At 36.4% G+C, this 13,703-nt stretch overlaps 2 protein-coding genes across 2 annotated transcripts; one reads left to right on the top strand and one right to left on the bottom strand.

The window, feature by feature from the left end:
* The first annotated feature begins 358 nt into the window (after positions 1-358).
* On the top strand, positions 359-5,169 carry LOC112738406 (protein TIFY 3). Its single transcript, XM_025788856.2, has 5 exons — positions 359-861; positions 3,670-3,775; positions 3,904-4,093; positions 4,554-4,611; positions 4,711-5,169. The coding sequence occupies exons 1-5, from the start codon at positions 683-685 to the stop codon at positions 4,850-4,852; spliced, it is 675 nt and encodes a 224-aa protein (XP_025644641.1). The 5' UTR covers positions 359-682; the 3' UTR covers positions 4,853-5,169.
* An 864-nt stretch (positions 5,170-6,033) lies between these two features.
* LOC112738407 (large ribosomal subunit protein uL18c) lies at positions 6,034-8,773 on the bottom strand. The gene is made up of 3 exons (XM_025788857.3): positions 8,496-8,773; positions 7,463-7,624; positions 6,034-6,524 (listed from the first exon to the last, which is right to left on the bottom strand). Exons 1-3 carry the CDS (start codon positions 8,655-8,657, stop codon positions 6,375-6,377), a joined length of 474 nt encoding a protein of 157 aa, XP_025644642.1. The 5' UTR covers positions 8,658-8,773; the 3' UTR covers positions 6,034-6,374.
* Positions 8,774-13,703: the final 4,930 nt, after the last annotated feature.

Raw genomic sequence — 13,703 nt, forward strand, 5'->3', positions numbered from 1 at the left:
ACAGTTTGTCACATACAAAAATTATTTATTATTTAAAAAAATAATATTATTTTTATTATTTTCTCGTATTTTATAATATTTTAAAAATATTTTTATTGTTATAAAAAATAAAACTTATTTTTGTCCGTGTTTCAAAAGTCCGGTGCGTTTTTAATAATTTACTCTATTAGACACCAAAAAAAATAATTTACTCTATTTGTAATTATTAAATTGTTCTATTTATTTAAAAAAATCCTTCAAACCTCTAATCCCCAAAGACAAAAAAATGTATATAAAAAAAGGTGAAAGTAAACTCCACCGAATACAGAGTAGTGGTGGGTGGGGACTGCATTGTCTCCTTCTTTGATTAAAAAAACAAGAAAAGATTTTTTTGAGGGCCAAGCAAATATTACCATTGGCTAGGTGCAGTTGTAGCGTGTCATTGACGGACAAAAGGTATAAAATATTAAAATAGTACAAACCAAAGTGAAGCACAAAAAACTCGTGTTCCTTAAAAATAAAGAAGCCGGCAACTAACAATGATTGATGTTAATGTTATTGTTTATTCACAAACACCTTCGCCAAGGAATCAAAACCCACCTCTCTTTTGAAATCTTCAAACTTTTGTTGTTCTTTTTCTTGTTTGTTTTGTCCTGGGAAATATCAGTCCTTCATCATTTCCCTTCTTTTTCTTGTTTCTGCAATGGAGGGCGTCACTGTGGTGAAGCCAGAGGCCGAGGAGGTTACAGGGGAAGTGCAGAAAGACCAGGAACTGGTTCTAGAATCTTCTCACCCTGTTGTGGAGGACAGTGTTGATAGAGTTAGCAGCACTGACATGGAGGAACAACAGCTCCAGAACAACAACGTTGGTGATGATAACAAGTACGTGTTTGATATAAATGTCATGCCTCAATTCATTTGCATATAGTTTCCTCCAGAACCTTCCTTTTTATTTTTTAGTTTTTGCTTTCTATTTTTGGGTACTATTATTGTTGTTCTTCCTTTGAAAGTTACCATCTTGCTCTTGGTCATTTTAGCTTTAGTAAAGTTTTATGATTTCTGTTGCTGCAAAACCACGGATGAACAATTAAGATGTGGGGTTTCTTAATCTTCGCCTTAAATTGGTTTCTATTGGTGTAAGAGAGGACATGTGTGATTTTGGGTTTAAGCTTGGGCATTAATTTTTTTTTTTTTTTTAAATAAGAAAAGGAAGGGGTGGGGGATTATGTTCCTGAAAAAGGTTTTTTTTTTTTTTTTTTTATTTTAATGCAGGAATTTTATGTTAGTGGCAGCACAGGATTTGTTATTCATGTAAATGCGTAATTTTTTGATAAAACGTCGTAATTGAGGTGATATATGGTAATTATGTCAATTATGTAACCCCAAAGAGAGCTATGAGCTGGAAATGAGTCCTAGGGTTAGGGCTTTTTCATCCCCAATGATTATATATGCTGGGAAATTCAGTAAACTTATGTCTCAACAGAATATTTCGGTTTGCCGAAAAATACTCTTAAGGGAAAAAAAAATCAACAGAGTCGTTCCTACTAGGTAGATCTACTACATAGCTCCCTTGATGTCTTTGGAATTTGGATCAACTACTAAAATTTCAATGGAACCATTTAGAGAAGATCTTCTTTAATGATTTCTCTTATAGTTTTGTTTGGAAACTTCTTTACTGGGAGCCTGTTGATCTTCTCGTGTGACAAACCACCCAACTTTCAATTGAGGCTTAGTTTGGTAAAGTCTTTTGAAAAGGTGTTTGTGCAAAAGTACAAGTGTCATATTTTGTGTTTTGTATATAAAATAGACCCTGCGCTTGTGTTTGTAGTATTTAAAGGATAGAGGTGCTTTTAAAAGCACCTGAGATGAAACTTTTTAAAAATGAATTTTGCTTATCAAAATTAAAAAGTCTAATATAACTTTATACATTAATTAATTTCCAAATTTAACTCTTATATATATGTCTATTATAATATTTTTTAATTTTAAAAGCTATTTTACGAAACGTAATTGTTGGTGCTTGTGCTTATTAAAAGTTATTTTTAATTTAATTTACTAAATATAAATGCTACAACTTTTAAAAAGTAAAAACTTTACCAAACCAAGTCTCGGTAATTCATTTATCTTGTAATCTCTTGTACATGTCCTCATCTATTCTTGTAATTACTTTGGGAGAAGATCCATGGTACCTAAACTTTGGAATTCTGATGTGAACATTTATTGTTGAACTTGGATTCTGTTTACTTCTCCATCTTACCATTCTTGGTGAAACAACCCCTTTATTTCAAGAGCTTCATTTCCCAACCTATGATCAAATCAACTACTACTCTTTAAAAATAGGAACTTTGAATTGATATCTATTGAAATAATGAGTTGACTTAGAACATTCATTGCTAATGTAAAAGGAAAAAGCTCCTCTAACATGAGCTTATAAAATAGGTGTATAGCCTCCATGGTCAACCTTCCTAGCATAAACAAAAAAATTTCTATAATATTAAGGTCTTTTGTCCTAATCTCTCTCCGTTACTTTCACATAGTATAGTCTTTTACAGCTATGGTGGAATAGTGGTGAAGTTCTGTGATTGCAATAGTGGTGCACAAGCACAATGATGGTGCGTGATGTTGATGATGATGAAAATAGTAGAAGTGGTGGTAATGATTGAGGGGATACCTATGAGGGCTTGGCACTAAGATATAATTGCATTTTGCATTTGGAATTATCCTAAATGTCCCTTCTAATGGATTTTTTTCCCTCTGCCAAACCATCATATTTTTGCTTCCTTATGAATGATAAATTTGTGAATATTTGTACATCATTCCTAATATCCATAAAATATTCTGAGGATTATTGGAAGCATGAAATACTTCACAGAAGGTGATGAGTTTGGGACTATACTTCAGTCTCCCGGGTCTCATTTTGAAGTTAGTACCTCTGGTTTGTTTGATGAAAAACTGCTCTTTTCCATTTGTTTTCTCATTTTGAGGAAAGGAGGAGCAAATTGTCAGTCAGATGGAATTAGATGCAGATGTTTTATGAATTTTGATTTTCTATTTAAGACATTTTCACTTTACTAACTTATTAATCTGAGGGTATTTGGGGAAATGTGATACATAACCCAACTTTTTGTCCGATTCAGTAATAGATAATCTCAGTTCAGCAAAAAGAACACAAGTCAATGATTTAAATCACAAGAAAACAAAGGAAGCGATTGAGATTTAACTCTTTTACAAGATATAAAGAACAGTTTCAATATAAAGAACAGTTTCAAGTGCATAAACTGATGAATTCGTTGTCTATCCAAGTTTAAAGAGTGATATTTCTGGTGATAAAATCGATTCATTCAATTGTAACGGCATATGCCCTGACTGTCGTTTATGTGAGATTGGGTGGCTTTGACATGTATTATTATCCTTCTAAACTACTTTGGTGTGTTTTTTAGGATCAATTAATTTAAGAAGTCCTTTCATATTGTTAAGCTTTTCGCATGTATTAGGACCCCGTTTTTGGATCTCATGTTACAATGTCATGAAGCTGTCTTCAAAATCTAGAAAATACAGGAAATCTAATAAATCCGAAACATTAATAATTCTAGGAATGTGAAGGTTACAATTTTCAATATTGTCAAAGCTTACGAGTGCTTTTATTATGTTCACGGGGATGTGGCCATAACAATTTTTTGCTTCTTTTAGGTCATTGCCAGCTTCTGGACTTAATGCTGTAATTTCTAGCCCAAGCCAACTTACCATCTTCTATAATGGAAGTGTCTGTGTGTATGATGGACTCCCTGCTGACAAGGTATGCGGCTCTTTGAAGTTAGAATTGAATTTTGCAGATTTTTGTACTTCCAATCCAGCCTTCCTCTTTTATATGTTATGATACTATCCATCGAAATCTTATATTTTGATTATCTTTTCTACTAACAGGTGCATGAAATAATGCTTATTGCTGCTGCTACTGCAAAGTCAGCTGAAATGAAGAAGATTAATCCACAGTCTCCTTTTGTTTCAGCTGTTCCCACAAGGCCTTCTTCGCCACATGCAACCTCCAATAATGTTGCTTCTCCTCAGTCAATCTGCTTCCCTGCGGAGAAGAATTCCATCTGCAGGCTGCAAGGTGGTAATTCTCATTATTTTTCTAGATGTATTGTAGATCATAATCTTGTTAATACTTTCGGCACCTTCTTTTTTATATATTCTCTCTATTCCCTTTATTTGTCACCGTCACTTGTCAGTACATTACATCATTGAATCAATATATCTTGACAACAAATTGATCTAATGATATAGCAAAATATGATAGTGATAGATGACAACTATGCTAGGAGTACACTACAAATCAGTCACCAAATCAGCCCGTCGTATAGAATACATGTTGAAATACAAAATACATATTGAAAATGAATTAAACAACATATGTATTCATACAAAAATACATGATAGCTGATTTTTGGTGTGGACATAACATTTTTGGATAGCTGAAAAAGAATGGAGTGAGTTTTGTAACTGCATTGACTGTTATCTTTATTGTATCAAAATGCAAAACCATGTATTTCTGACTTACTATCTGTCTTCAGAGTTCCCAATAGCACGCAGGCATTCACTGCAAAGGTTTCTTGAGAAGCGTCGAGACAGGTACTGTCTTAATTCTAGACAGGTCTTTTCTATGGGCCTATTGGCATCTCTCGATCTCCGATTTCCTGACATTTTTCGCATAATTTGTGTTTGTTGAAGGTTGGGGAGCAAAGCCCCGTATCCTACCTTGTCAACAACAAAAATGGCTGACAACATAGAGAACAACTTCAGTGCCGACAATGCACCGGATTTGGTTAAGCGATCAGAAGAGGAGTTGCAGCCAACTGTAGCTGCCTCTTGAGCATAACCATAGCTGGTATGACTACATATGGTTACATTATTGTTATTATCTGTTGTTGTAGCATGTGGATCAAAATGTTAAATTGTTAATTAATGACTGTAGAAGCAACAAACTTGTGAGTCTGAATTGTTAAATTGTGGGGTCTATATTTTACGTATATATATTTAATTAATGTAACTGCCTGAACCTGAAGGGTTAGAAATAGTGTGACTTGGATGTTGTGTTTGTCTGGTCAGCTGAACCTTTTTAACTGTTTTACTCTATGTGAACAATTGATTATCCGTGTATTAATAATCTTCCTGCACTTGCTTTTATAATTTCGTGATTCCATCGAGATTCGGGGTTTAAAATTTAGAATTCATTAGATAACCATATTTTTTGCGAGAATTATGTTACTACAATGATGTCAAAAATTCTAGTTAAAAATGTTTACATTTACTTGTTCTGTTTAATTGCGGAGTACGAACATTATTATTCTCAAGTATTGGATTATTTTTTGTAACTATAGTTTACATTTATCATTTTTCACTACAGTTGTGATGCTATCGAGGTTTTCTCAACTTTTCCACGCTTACAATACATTTGATCACTCGTATTTAATCATTTAAGCTACTGAGTGGAGTATTTTAAGTGTTAAAAATGCAAGCAATTCTGCTAGGTAACCAATTAGAGTACCATCTAACTGCAGTCAATTAGTATATGGACGGTAAAAGAAGCCCCAACAAGGGAAAAAAAATAATCCTAAATCAAGAGTAATCAGAGTAATCATAATCTCAGTTTCACTCTTTATTCTTTCCCCATGTCACCTAGCCCCTCCCCCTTCCGCCACCAGCAGTTACCCACGTGTCCTCTTCTGCCACCAGCAGTCACAGGTCTTCCACCATCAACCATGTATCACCTCTCGTCACTTGCAGCCACACGTGACATCACAAACCTGGTAACACAAACTTCTCTTTTCTCCCTCGTGTTTCTTTCTTTTCTTTTCCTCCATATCTTTGCCTCCACGTCTCTTTTTTTCTTTCTTATATTTTAGAATTTTTTTTAGATTTTGGATGATTCTTTTTAATAGTTTTAGAATTTTTTTTCCTTTACTTTTTGGATGTTTTTTTTTTTATATTTTGAAAAACAACATCCAAAATTTAACAGAAACATCTAAAATCATTGAAAAAAAATCTGAAACCTAACAAAAAAAATATCAAAACTTGTTGAAAAGAACATCCAAAATACAACAAAAAGAATCATCTAAAGTCATTGTACAAGAACTTCCAAAGGTGATCTAGAGAAAAAGAAGAAACGTGAAGAGAGGGGTGACGCAGAAAGAAAGAAGAGACGCAACGGGAGAGGTGAAGGGGGTCGGAGGGTATGTGTTTTTTGAGCAAAAAACAAGTTTTTCAAATTTTAAAATCAAGTGTTGAAAAGTTGGCTGCTTGGCCGCATATAGGATTGTTCCCTAGACTTTCTCATTGTTAAATCATTAAGTAACAAACTTCAAAATGAACGACATGGCAAGTGCATAATCATTTTAGAACTCTAGGCCATGTTCGCGAGCTGCATCTGCGAGTGCTTGAACACGACCATGGTACGGGTATCCACCTCGGTCGAAGGCCACCTTTGTGATCCCTTTCTCCAGACAGGACTTTGCAATGATTTCACCAACCCTCTTTGCTACTTCCTGAAGCCAAAAACAAAAACAAAACGAAAGGACCAGTGTCATAATTGAGTGGCTGAAAAGTATGAAGATGATGCAAACAAAGCAAGAATTCTTCCAAGGGAGTCAGACCTTACAAACTGTGTACACCAGAAACACAATCACAGAAGCAAGGTTATTTGCCAAGATACAAATTATACATGATACTCAGATTGAAAGGAAAATATGAAGATTCATGTGCAAATAATGAGTGATCTGGATTCCTGCTTCCAATATATATTGAACAATTTGAGGAAAAGTGGTAAAATCTTGGAACCCTGATGTGTAATGCTATTACTCGAAGTGGATATCAGTGAAAGTGGAGGGGAGCTTCAAAATGTAAATGTGTTTCTTCTACAAGTCTATGGAGCATTATGAATCAAATTAAAACTTAAACTTCTATTAAATTGGCATTAATAAAGCAAATAAACATCCGAGGTAACAGTTTCATATTCAGTATGCATTCGATGCTGAGAAACTCAGTGACCATTAACTGCTGGGTTTCCAATCAAAGATGCTTGAACGGTAAGAGATTTAGCTGATTTGCAGTAGTTACTATGGGAACAAATGTACAATCATAATCAAGGTAACCAGGTTCCTTGGTTTCCAAACTACAATGAAAAATTTGAAAACTGTGTGTAGTAAAAACCAGTTCGCTGAAGTGTCGAGTTTAAATAGAGCATTGAATGCTATTTGTCATTGTAAAGTGAATAATTTTTCCTCTTTGGTATAAAGAGTTTCCAAATAACTATTTATAACCTAAAACTTTATATTCTTTTCCAGGTTAGTTTTTAAGTTTGAGAAGTTATCTATTAAGGAAACATGACGTTTAATCACAAGAACAGGAATGTTTCGAGTACATGGACTGAAGTATGACAGTAATTAAGCGATAATCAGCACATCAAAAGCATTTTAGAGCTTACAACTGTAGGACCAGCTGTGTAGTTGAACTCTTCAAAAACTGCCTTCTGCATTGTTGAAACCGAAGCAAGAGTGTGCATGTTGGTGTCATCTATGACCTGGACAGAAAGATGCTTGTTGGATCGGTACACGGACAATCGTGGCCTTTCTGGTGTCCCTTCAACCTGACAAACCAGAAAATGATCCAAAACAGATATGCATTGCATTCTTCATGAGGTGAACTTACAATCAAAAGCTTTACCAAAGAATGCCTTGGCATTCCATATAAGCAGCAAAAAGACTGTTCCACAGAGTACAGTACTAGCAATAAGAAGAAAAAGGTAAAGAGAAAACCGGGTACATTTCCCCCCTCTTGAGCAGAAATTTTCATTTTCTTTTGTTTTAACTTTTTTCTTAAATCATGTAACAAAGAAACTCATCCAATATTTCAAATCTGTTAAGTTTACATGCTTAACCAATTCCAATGACTTGGTGAACCCTGCAGTACCAAAACTTATGAACTTCCACTAAATGGAAAGATGGATCATAAAGCACAACAAAGTGCATATAATATAAAGCCATAGCCAACAATGCAGAAAAACAAATAAGTCACTCCATATTCAGCAAAGAGAAAAAACAAACAAAAGCATAGATGCAACAGGTGTAAAATACAATTGCATATTGTCGGGCATGAATTGACTTTCAACACACTAAATTAGGCTCCTTTTGTTTAGTGTTTAACACAGATAACGGAAGTACACAAGAGATGTAATGACACAGAAACAGCGAGTGACATGGTAGCAATGAAATAAACTGTCTTAATATGCATATCAGAAGGAAGGACACTAGAGTCTCTCTTTTCAACGTCTTGTTTGAACTCAGCACCAGAGAACTACAATTTTAACAACATGAAATCAGTGTAAATAATTAACTATTCAAAAAGCAAGGAAAGAAGAAGGGGGTAAACCGTAAAAACAGCCAGCAAAAACCATAACTACTCTCAGAATTCTAGCAGCTACTATAATTTAGAAAAGAAGGAACGTAATTAAAAGGGACCTTCTTCCTGATGCGGGTGTGGCGGGCGGTCCTGTCTTGTCGGCGGGTGGTGGAATGGGCTTCAACGACGAAACAGAAGGAAGGGGTTAGCCGGTTCGGTGGGAGGAAGGAGGAGGAAGTGGGGAACGCTGATTGAAGGAAGGAGAGAGAAGAAGTATTCATTCTTGTGTAATCTCTAATCACTCGCCCTTCGCGCTATTTTTGCTATCATTACACCTTATCCTTTTCGGCTTTTCCTGCCTCCTAGTTCCTACTCTCCCATTTTCATCGAATTCGATCCTCTAAATTTTAAATTTATACTTTAGAAGGTAAATTGTGATTCTACTCTTCAATGATTTTTCTCTCATATTTATTTTTGGTCCCACCTATAAAATAAATAATGAGAAATCACACTTTACTCTTTAAAGAATAAAATTCAAACTTTAAAGAATTCAAATTCATTTTCATCACACTTTTTAGATTTTATTTTTTTAGTTTTTAATTTTAAAAAAAGACAAATAGGTCCTTAACTTTTTGATCAGCCTATATTTAAATCTTTAAAAATTTAAAAATATATTTAAATCCTGATCTTTTCAAAACCTAGACATATTGATCCTTCATGTTCATTTGAATCTATCAGATCCAACGAAAAAATCAAACATGATTTCCGTTAATACGAATGCGCACGTGAGAGAATTTTTAAAATGAAACAAATTAAATCTAGAGATCGATATGTCCAAATTTTAAAAAGGTTATGAATTTAAATGTATTTTTAAATCCTCAAAGAGAGTTAAATGTTTGCTGACCAAAAAATCAAAGATCAATTTGTCCTTTTTTTTCTCTTTAATTTTTTATCATCATCATCATTCATCAAATATTATTTTAAAAAATTTATTATTATTATTATTATTATTATTATTATTATTATTATTATTATTATTATTATTAACAAATAAATAGGTTAATTTACATTTTTAATATTCTAAATACAATATAGAAATAAAATTATTAATTAACAACATAAATTTTTTAAGAAAAAAAGTGGATAAGTATTTTAAGTTAACAATCAAATTGTTGCGCACGTGTTTTTTTTAAATATGATTATTTTGGAACGGAAAAAACTATTTTTATCAGAATTGGATTGGACCGACTGGTTCAATCGAAAAATCGATGAACTGGTAGTCTAATTAATTTGATTTATTTTTTAGACCGTTCTTGCATTTAACCCACCGTTGATCAGTCAAAATCGCTGAAAATCGAACAGTTTAGCGCAATCCGGACACGTTTTGGAGACATGAATCGCGTGTGTCCACTGGTGGACAAGCGGTGTGCAGGTTCACAATAGGAAGCGCAGATCCACGTTACACCTTTTTATTGAATTCCAAAAACGAGGCTAAAAAGGTTCGAACCTAACACCTTGTCATGTCTAGAATTTTAAAAGATAAGCTCCTTTCACTAAGGGATTTTTTTTTTAGTAAACAAAATAAATGTAATTTTTACCAGAATAAATAATTTAAAAACATTTACCGATTTAGATTTTTTCGTCTTATTCGTTTACCGTGTAAACAAGATGATATTTCATGTATCTCGTTTACACTGTAAACGAGATAAGACCCATCAGCATGACACGTGCATATCTCGTTTACAGCGACATATATATCGTTTACACCGTAAACGAGATACAGGAAATATCATCTCGTTTACACTGTAAACGAGATAGAAGAAGACAAATTGGCAGCAGCTATAAAAGGATGTGTAACTCTTGGTATTTTACACAAACATTTTCTATCCTTTTTCTGTCTCGTTTTTTCTCACAGAAGCAAGGCATCAATGGCCAGTAACAGTTCACACATAGTTATGCTTGTTTTTCCCAATTATCGTATGAGAAATAGCGACAACGGGGTGACATTTGAGTGTGAGGATCCGATATTGTTTCGCACTCAGCGTGTGAATACGTTGTCGGATTTAAAGAGTTTGATATTGAGCAAGTTCGGTGGTACAGAAGTGCGGGACATCGGAAGGGTGACGTATAGGTTTCTGGCACCCATAGGTAACGGAGTCTTCCGGTTTCGACTATTCCGACTTCAAGGGGACGAGCATGTGTGACTGATGTTCGACATCCATGGGAGGATCATGGTGGAGCAGGTAATGGAGCTTTCCCGCCGAGGTGGGACATAGTGGTCGCGGTGGTTCCGTACACTCGACCTATGTGCAAGAGGACCGACCTCTCGCACCACTGCCCATTCATGTCGCCATTCCAGTGGATGAGGCAGAGGAGGGTGAGGAGGAGTCAGACGATGATTATTTGGCGGACAGTGCGGACAGTGATTCATTCAATGGTGCGGATGAAGATGAGTTTGTTCCGGAGACACTGCCCAGACTGTGGTGCGCCATGTCCTGCCTCCACCTCACCCAATTCCGGCACTATCGGCAGTGCCAAGTCACTATCACAGTCTGGATCTGGACGTGATGCATGAGAGGTTAAGAAAAATAAATACTAAAAAAAATAAATAATAAATACTACTAATAAACAAAAAGCACACAAATAAAAAAATGCAATTATGTAAATATAAATATATTTACACCAACCAATAACTTAGCACACATATGCAACTTCCTGGCAACGGTGATAAAAATTGATGGGAGGAAAAATGCCGGTTAAGAATTTCTAAAAAGTATTTTCTAAAATAGCGTTGCAAGTACAGCCTTAACCGACAAAATTTTCACTATCAATTTAGAATGTGTCAAAATTAATAATAAATAACCGGGAGTAGAATCTCGGGTCATTTCCCTAAGAGTTGATACAAGATGCAAATTATTGGTTAGGATTTTTCTGAATATTTTTTTGAAATTGAGAATGGAAAAATAAATAGTTAGGAATTAAAGTAATGAATAACTAACAAGAGGTGATAAGTATTCAAAATAAAAGGCCTTGGTTATGGGAGAGAATTGGAGTTTCTATCCTTGTCTTTTCCAAGTATAAAAATAAAGGTTCATTACTCCCACTTATTTATTGTTCATACCCTGGGTCGAGATGTCCGACCCGGGATGATCGACGACAAGCCGACTGACCTCTTCAGGTCAGGACTATCCGACCTCTTCTCAAAGAGCTCGGCCAAATCACCAGGGAAAGCCCAAAAAGGGCCCAAACAGAGGAACACGACCCAAATCCAAAGGCAGCCTAAACCTATAGAGATAAGGGCGGTTCCCTTGAAGATAAGATGACTTCACTCAAAGGAAAGATAAGATAACTATCTTATCTCCAGAAAAGGTCACTCCTCATCATTATAAATACACTAGAGCACCCAGGTATAACTCATACTCTGATTCTACTAAAAACCTGCTTAATACCATTGTTAACTTAAGCATTGGAGTCCCTTGCAGGTACCACCACCCTCCGGTGACAAAGGATCAGCAGCCGAGCCAGTCCAACCAGTCGGATACAACAACCCCGGCCGCCATTCACCAGCCGGACACGTCATCTCCGACCACCACAGCAGATCTCATCCGAGATTGACCTTCAGTTTCAGGTAACCCTCGGAACATTGGCGCCGTTGCCGGGGAACCTGAAAGTCATCCCATCACCATGGCGGACGCACAGGACAACGACCACAACTCTGATATAGAAGACAGGACACCGCACAAAAACGCGGACACTACACCAAAAGATACTCCTCAACCTAACAAAGACAAGAATTCACCAGAAACAGGAGCCATGGAAGCACTTCAGGATCGCCTAAAACAACTCGAAAAAGAGGTCGAGTATCAACGAGAAACCGAGAGAGACCTACGAAGGGAAGCTAGGCGAAGTCGCGAGCTAGAGGACAAGCTCCTAAAGATCGAAACCGATCTCAAAGCTAAAACTACCAGATTCAGCTACGAGGATAGCTCCCGTAAAAACCAAGACCCGTTCATCAAAGAGATCATGAAGGCTAAAATCCCAAAAGACTTCAAACCTCCCGACATGACTCTATACAATGGCACCACAGACCCCGGCTATCATCTTAGCAACTTCCGAAGCAGAATGTATCTCACCGATGCCTCAGATGCAACTCGGTGCAAAGCCTTCCCAACTACTCTAACAAAGACGGCAATTAAGTGGTTTAACAACCTACCCCTAGGTCCATCTCAAGCTTTGACGACCTAGCCAAAAAATTTCTAGCTAGATTCTCCATCCAAAAGGATAAAACTAAACATGCCCCAAGTTTACTAGGAATCAAGCAAGGAGATCGGGAAAACCTTCGCAATTACATGGAAAGATTCAACAAGGCATGTTTGGATATACAAAATCTTCCAACAGAAGCAGCCATTATGGGCCTCATCAATGGCCTACGAGAGGGACCCTTTAGCCAATCTATATCGAAAAAACATCTCACATCTCTGAATGAAGTGCAAGAACGAGCAGAGAAATACATCAACATGGAGGAAAACTCTCGACTAAGAGAGACCTCAAAGTCCGTATTCTCCTACTCCTTCCGAGATAAGGATAAAAAGTCCAAGAAAAAAGAAGATCAGCATGGAGAAAAGATAAAAAAATACCACAATTACACTCCTCTTCGGGTATCTCTCGTAGATGTCTACCGAGAAGTATGCCAAACTGAAAAGATACCCCCAGCTCGCCCACTTAAAAGCAAAAAAGGAGGAGGAAATCGGACTGAATACTGTGAATACCATCGAATCTATGGACATTCCACCAACGAATGGTTCGACTTGAAAAATGTCATAGAAAAACTGGTAAGAAAAGGAAAGCTAGATTGGTACTTAGCCAGCAGAGCAGATGAACCGAAGAAAAGAAGAAGGGATGAAGATGTCGGACGAACTGAACGACCACCTCGTACACCGGAGAGACATGTCCACATGATACACGGAGGATTCGCGGGAGGAGGAATCTCCAAATCATCTCGCAAAAGACACCTTAAAGAAGTATATCATGTTGAGGGAGGAGAAGAAGCACCCGACATTCCCACTATCACTTTCACTAAAGAGGACGCAGCTGGCATCATCTTGGGGCATGACGATCCCATGGTCATCACTATCATATTGACCAACACTAATCTCCACCGCACACTGGTAGACCAGGGAAGCTCGGCTGATATCTTATTCAAAACCGCCTTCGACAAACTCGGCTTGGAAGAAAAAGAGCTTAGAGCATATCCGAACAGCCTATTCGGGTTAGGAGACACTCCAATCCAACCACTGGGATACATCTCACTACACACAACCTTTGGA

This window comes from Arachis hypogaea, chromosome 13 (genome assembly GCF_003086295.3).
Source record: "Arachis hypogaea cultivar Tifrunner chromosome 13, arahy.Tifrunner.gnm2.J5K5, whole genome shotgun sequence".
Lineage (NCBI taxonomy): Eukaryota > Viridiplantae > Streptophyta > Magnoliopsida > Fabales > Fabaceae > Arachis > Arachis hypogaea.

Bases quoted from the DNA above. Each gene is read 5' to 3' on its own strand.
- LOC112738406 (XM_025788856.2), top strand. From the start codon at position 683: ATGGAGGGCGTCACTGTGGTGAAGCCAGAGGCCGAGGAGGTTACAGGG. The intron at 3,776-3,903 runs GTATGCGGCTCT...TTCTACTAACAG, and splicing joins ATGGACTCCCTGCTGACAAG to GTGCATGAAATAATGCTTAT. The intron at 4,612-4,710 runs GTACTGTCTTAA...TGTTTGTTGAAG, and splicing joins CTTGAGAAGCGTCGAGACAG to GTTGGGGAGCAAAGCCCCGT.
- LOC112738407 (XM_025788857.3), bottom strand. From the start codon at position 8,657: ATGAATACTTCTTCTCTCTCCTTCCTTCAATCAGCGTTCCCCACTTCC. The intron at 7,625-8,495 runs GTCCCTTTTAAT...CTGGTTTGTCAG, and splicing joins ACACCCGCATCAGGAAGAAG to GTTGAAGGGACACCAGAAAG. The intron at 6,525-7,462 runs GTAAGCTCTAAA...TTTTGGCTTCAG, and splicing joins ACACAGCTGGTCCTACAGTT to GAAGTAGCAAAGAGGGTTGG.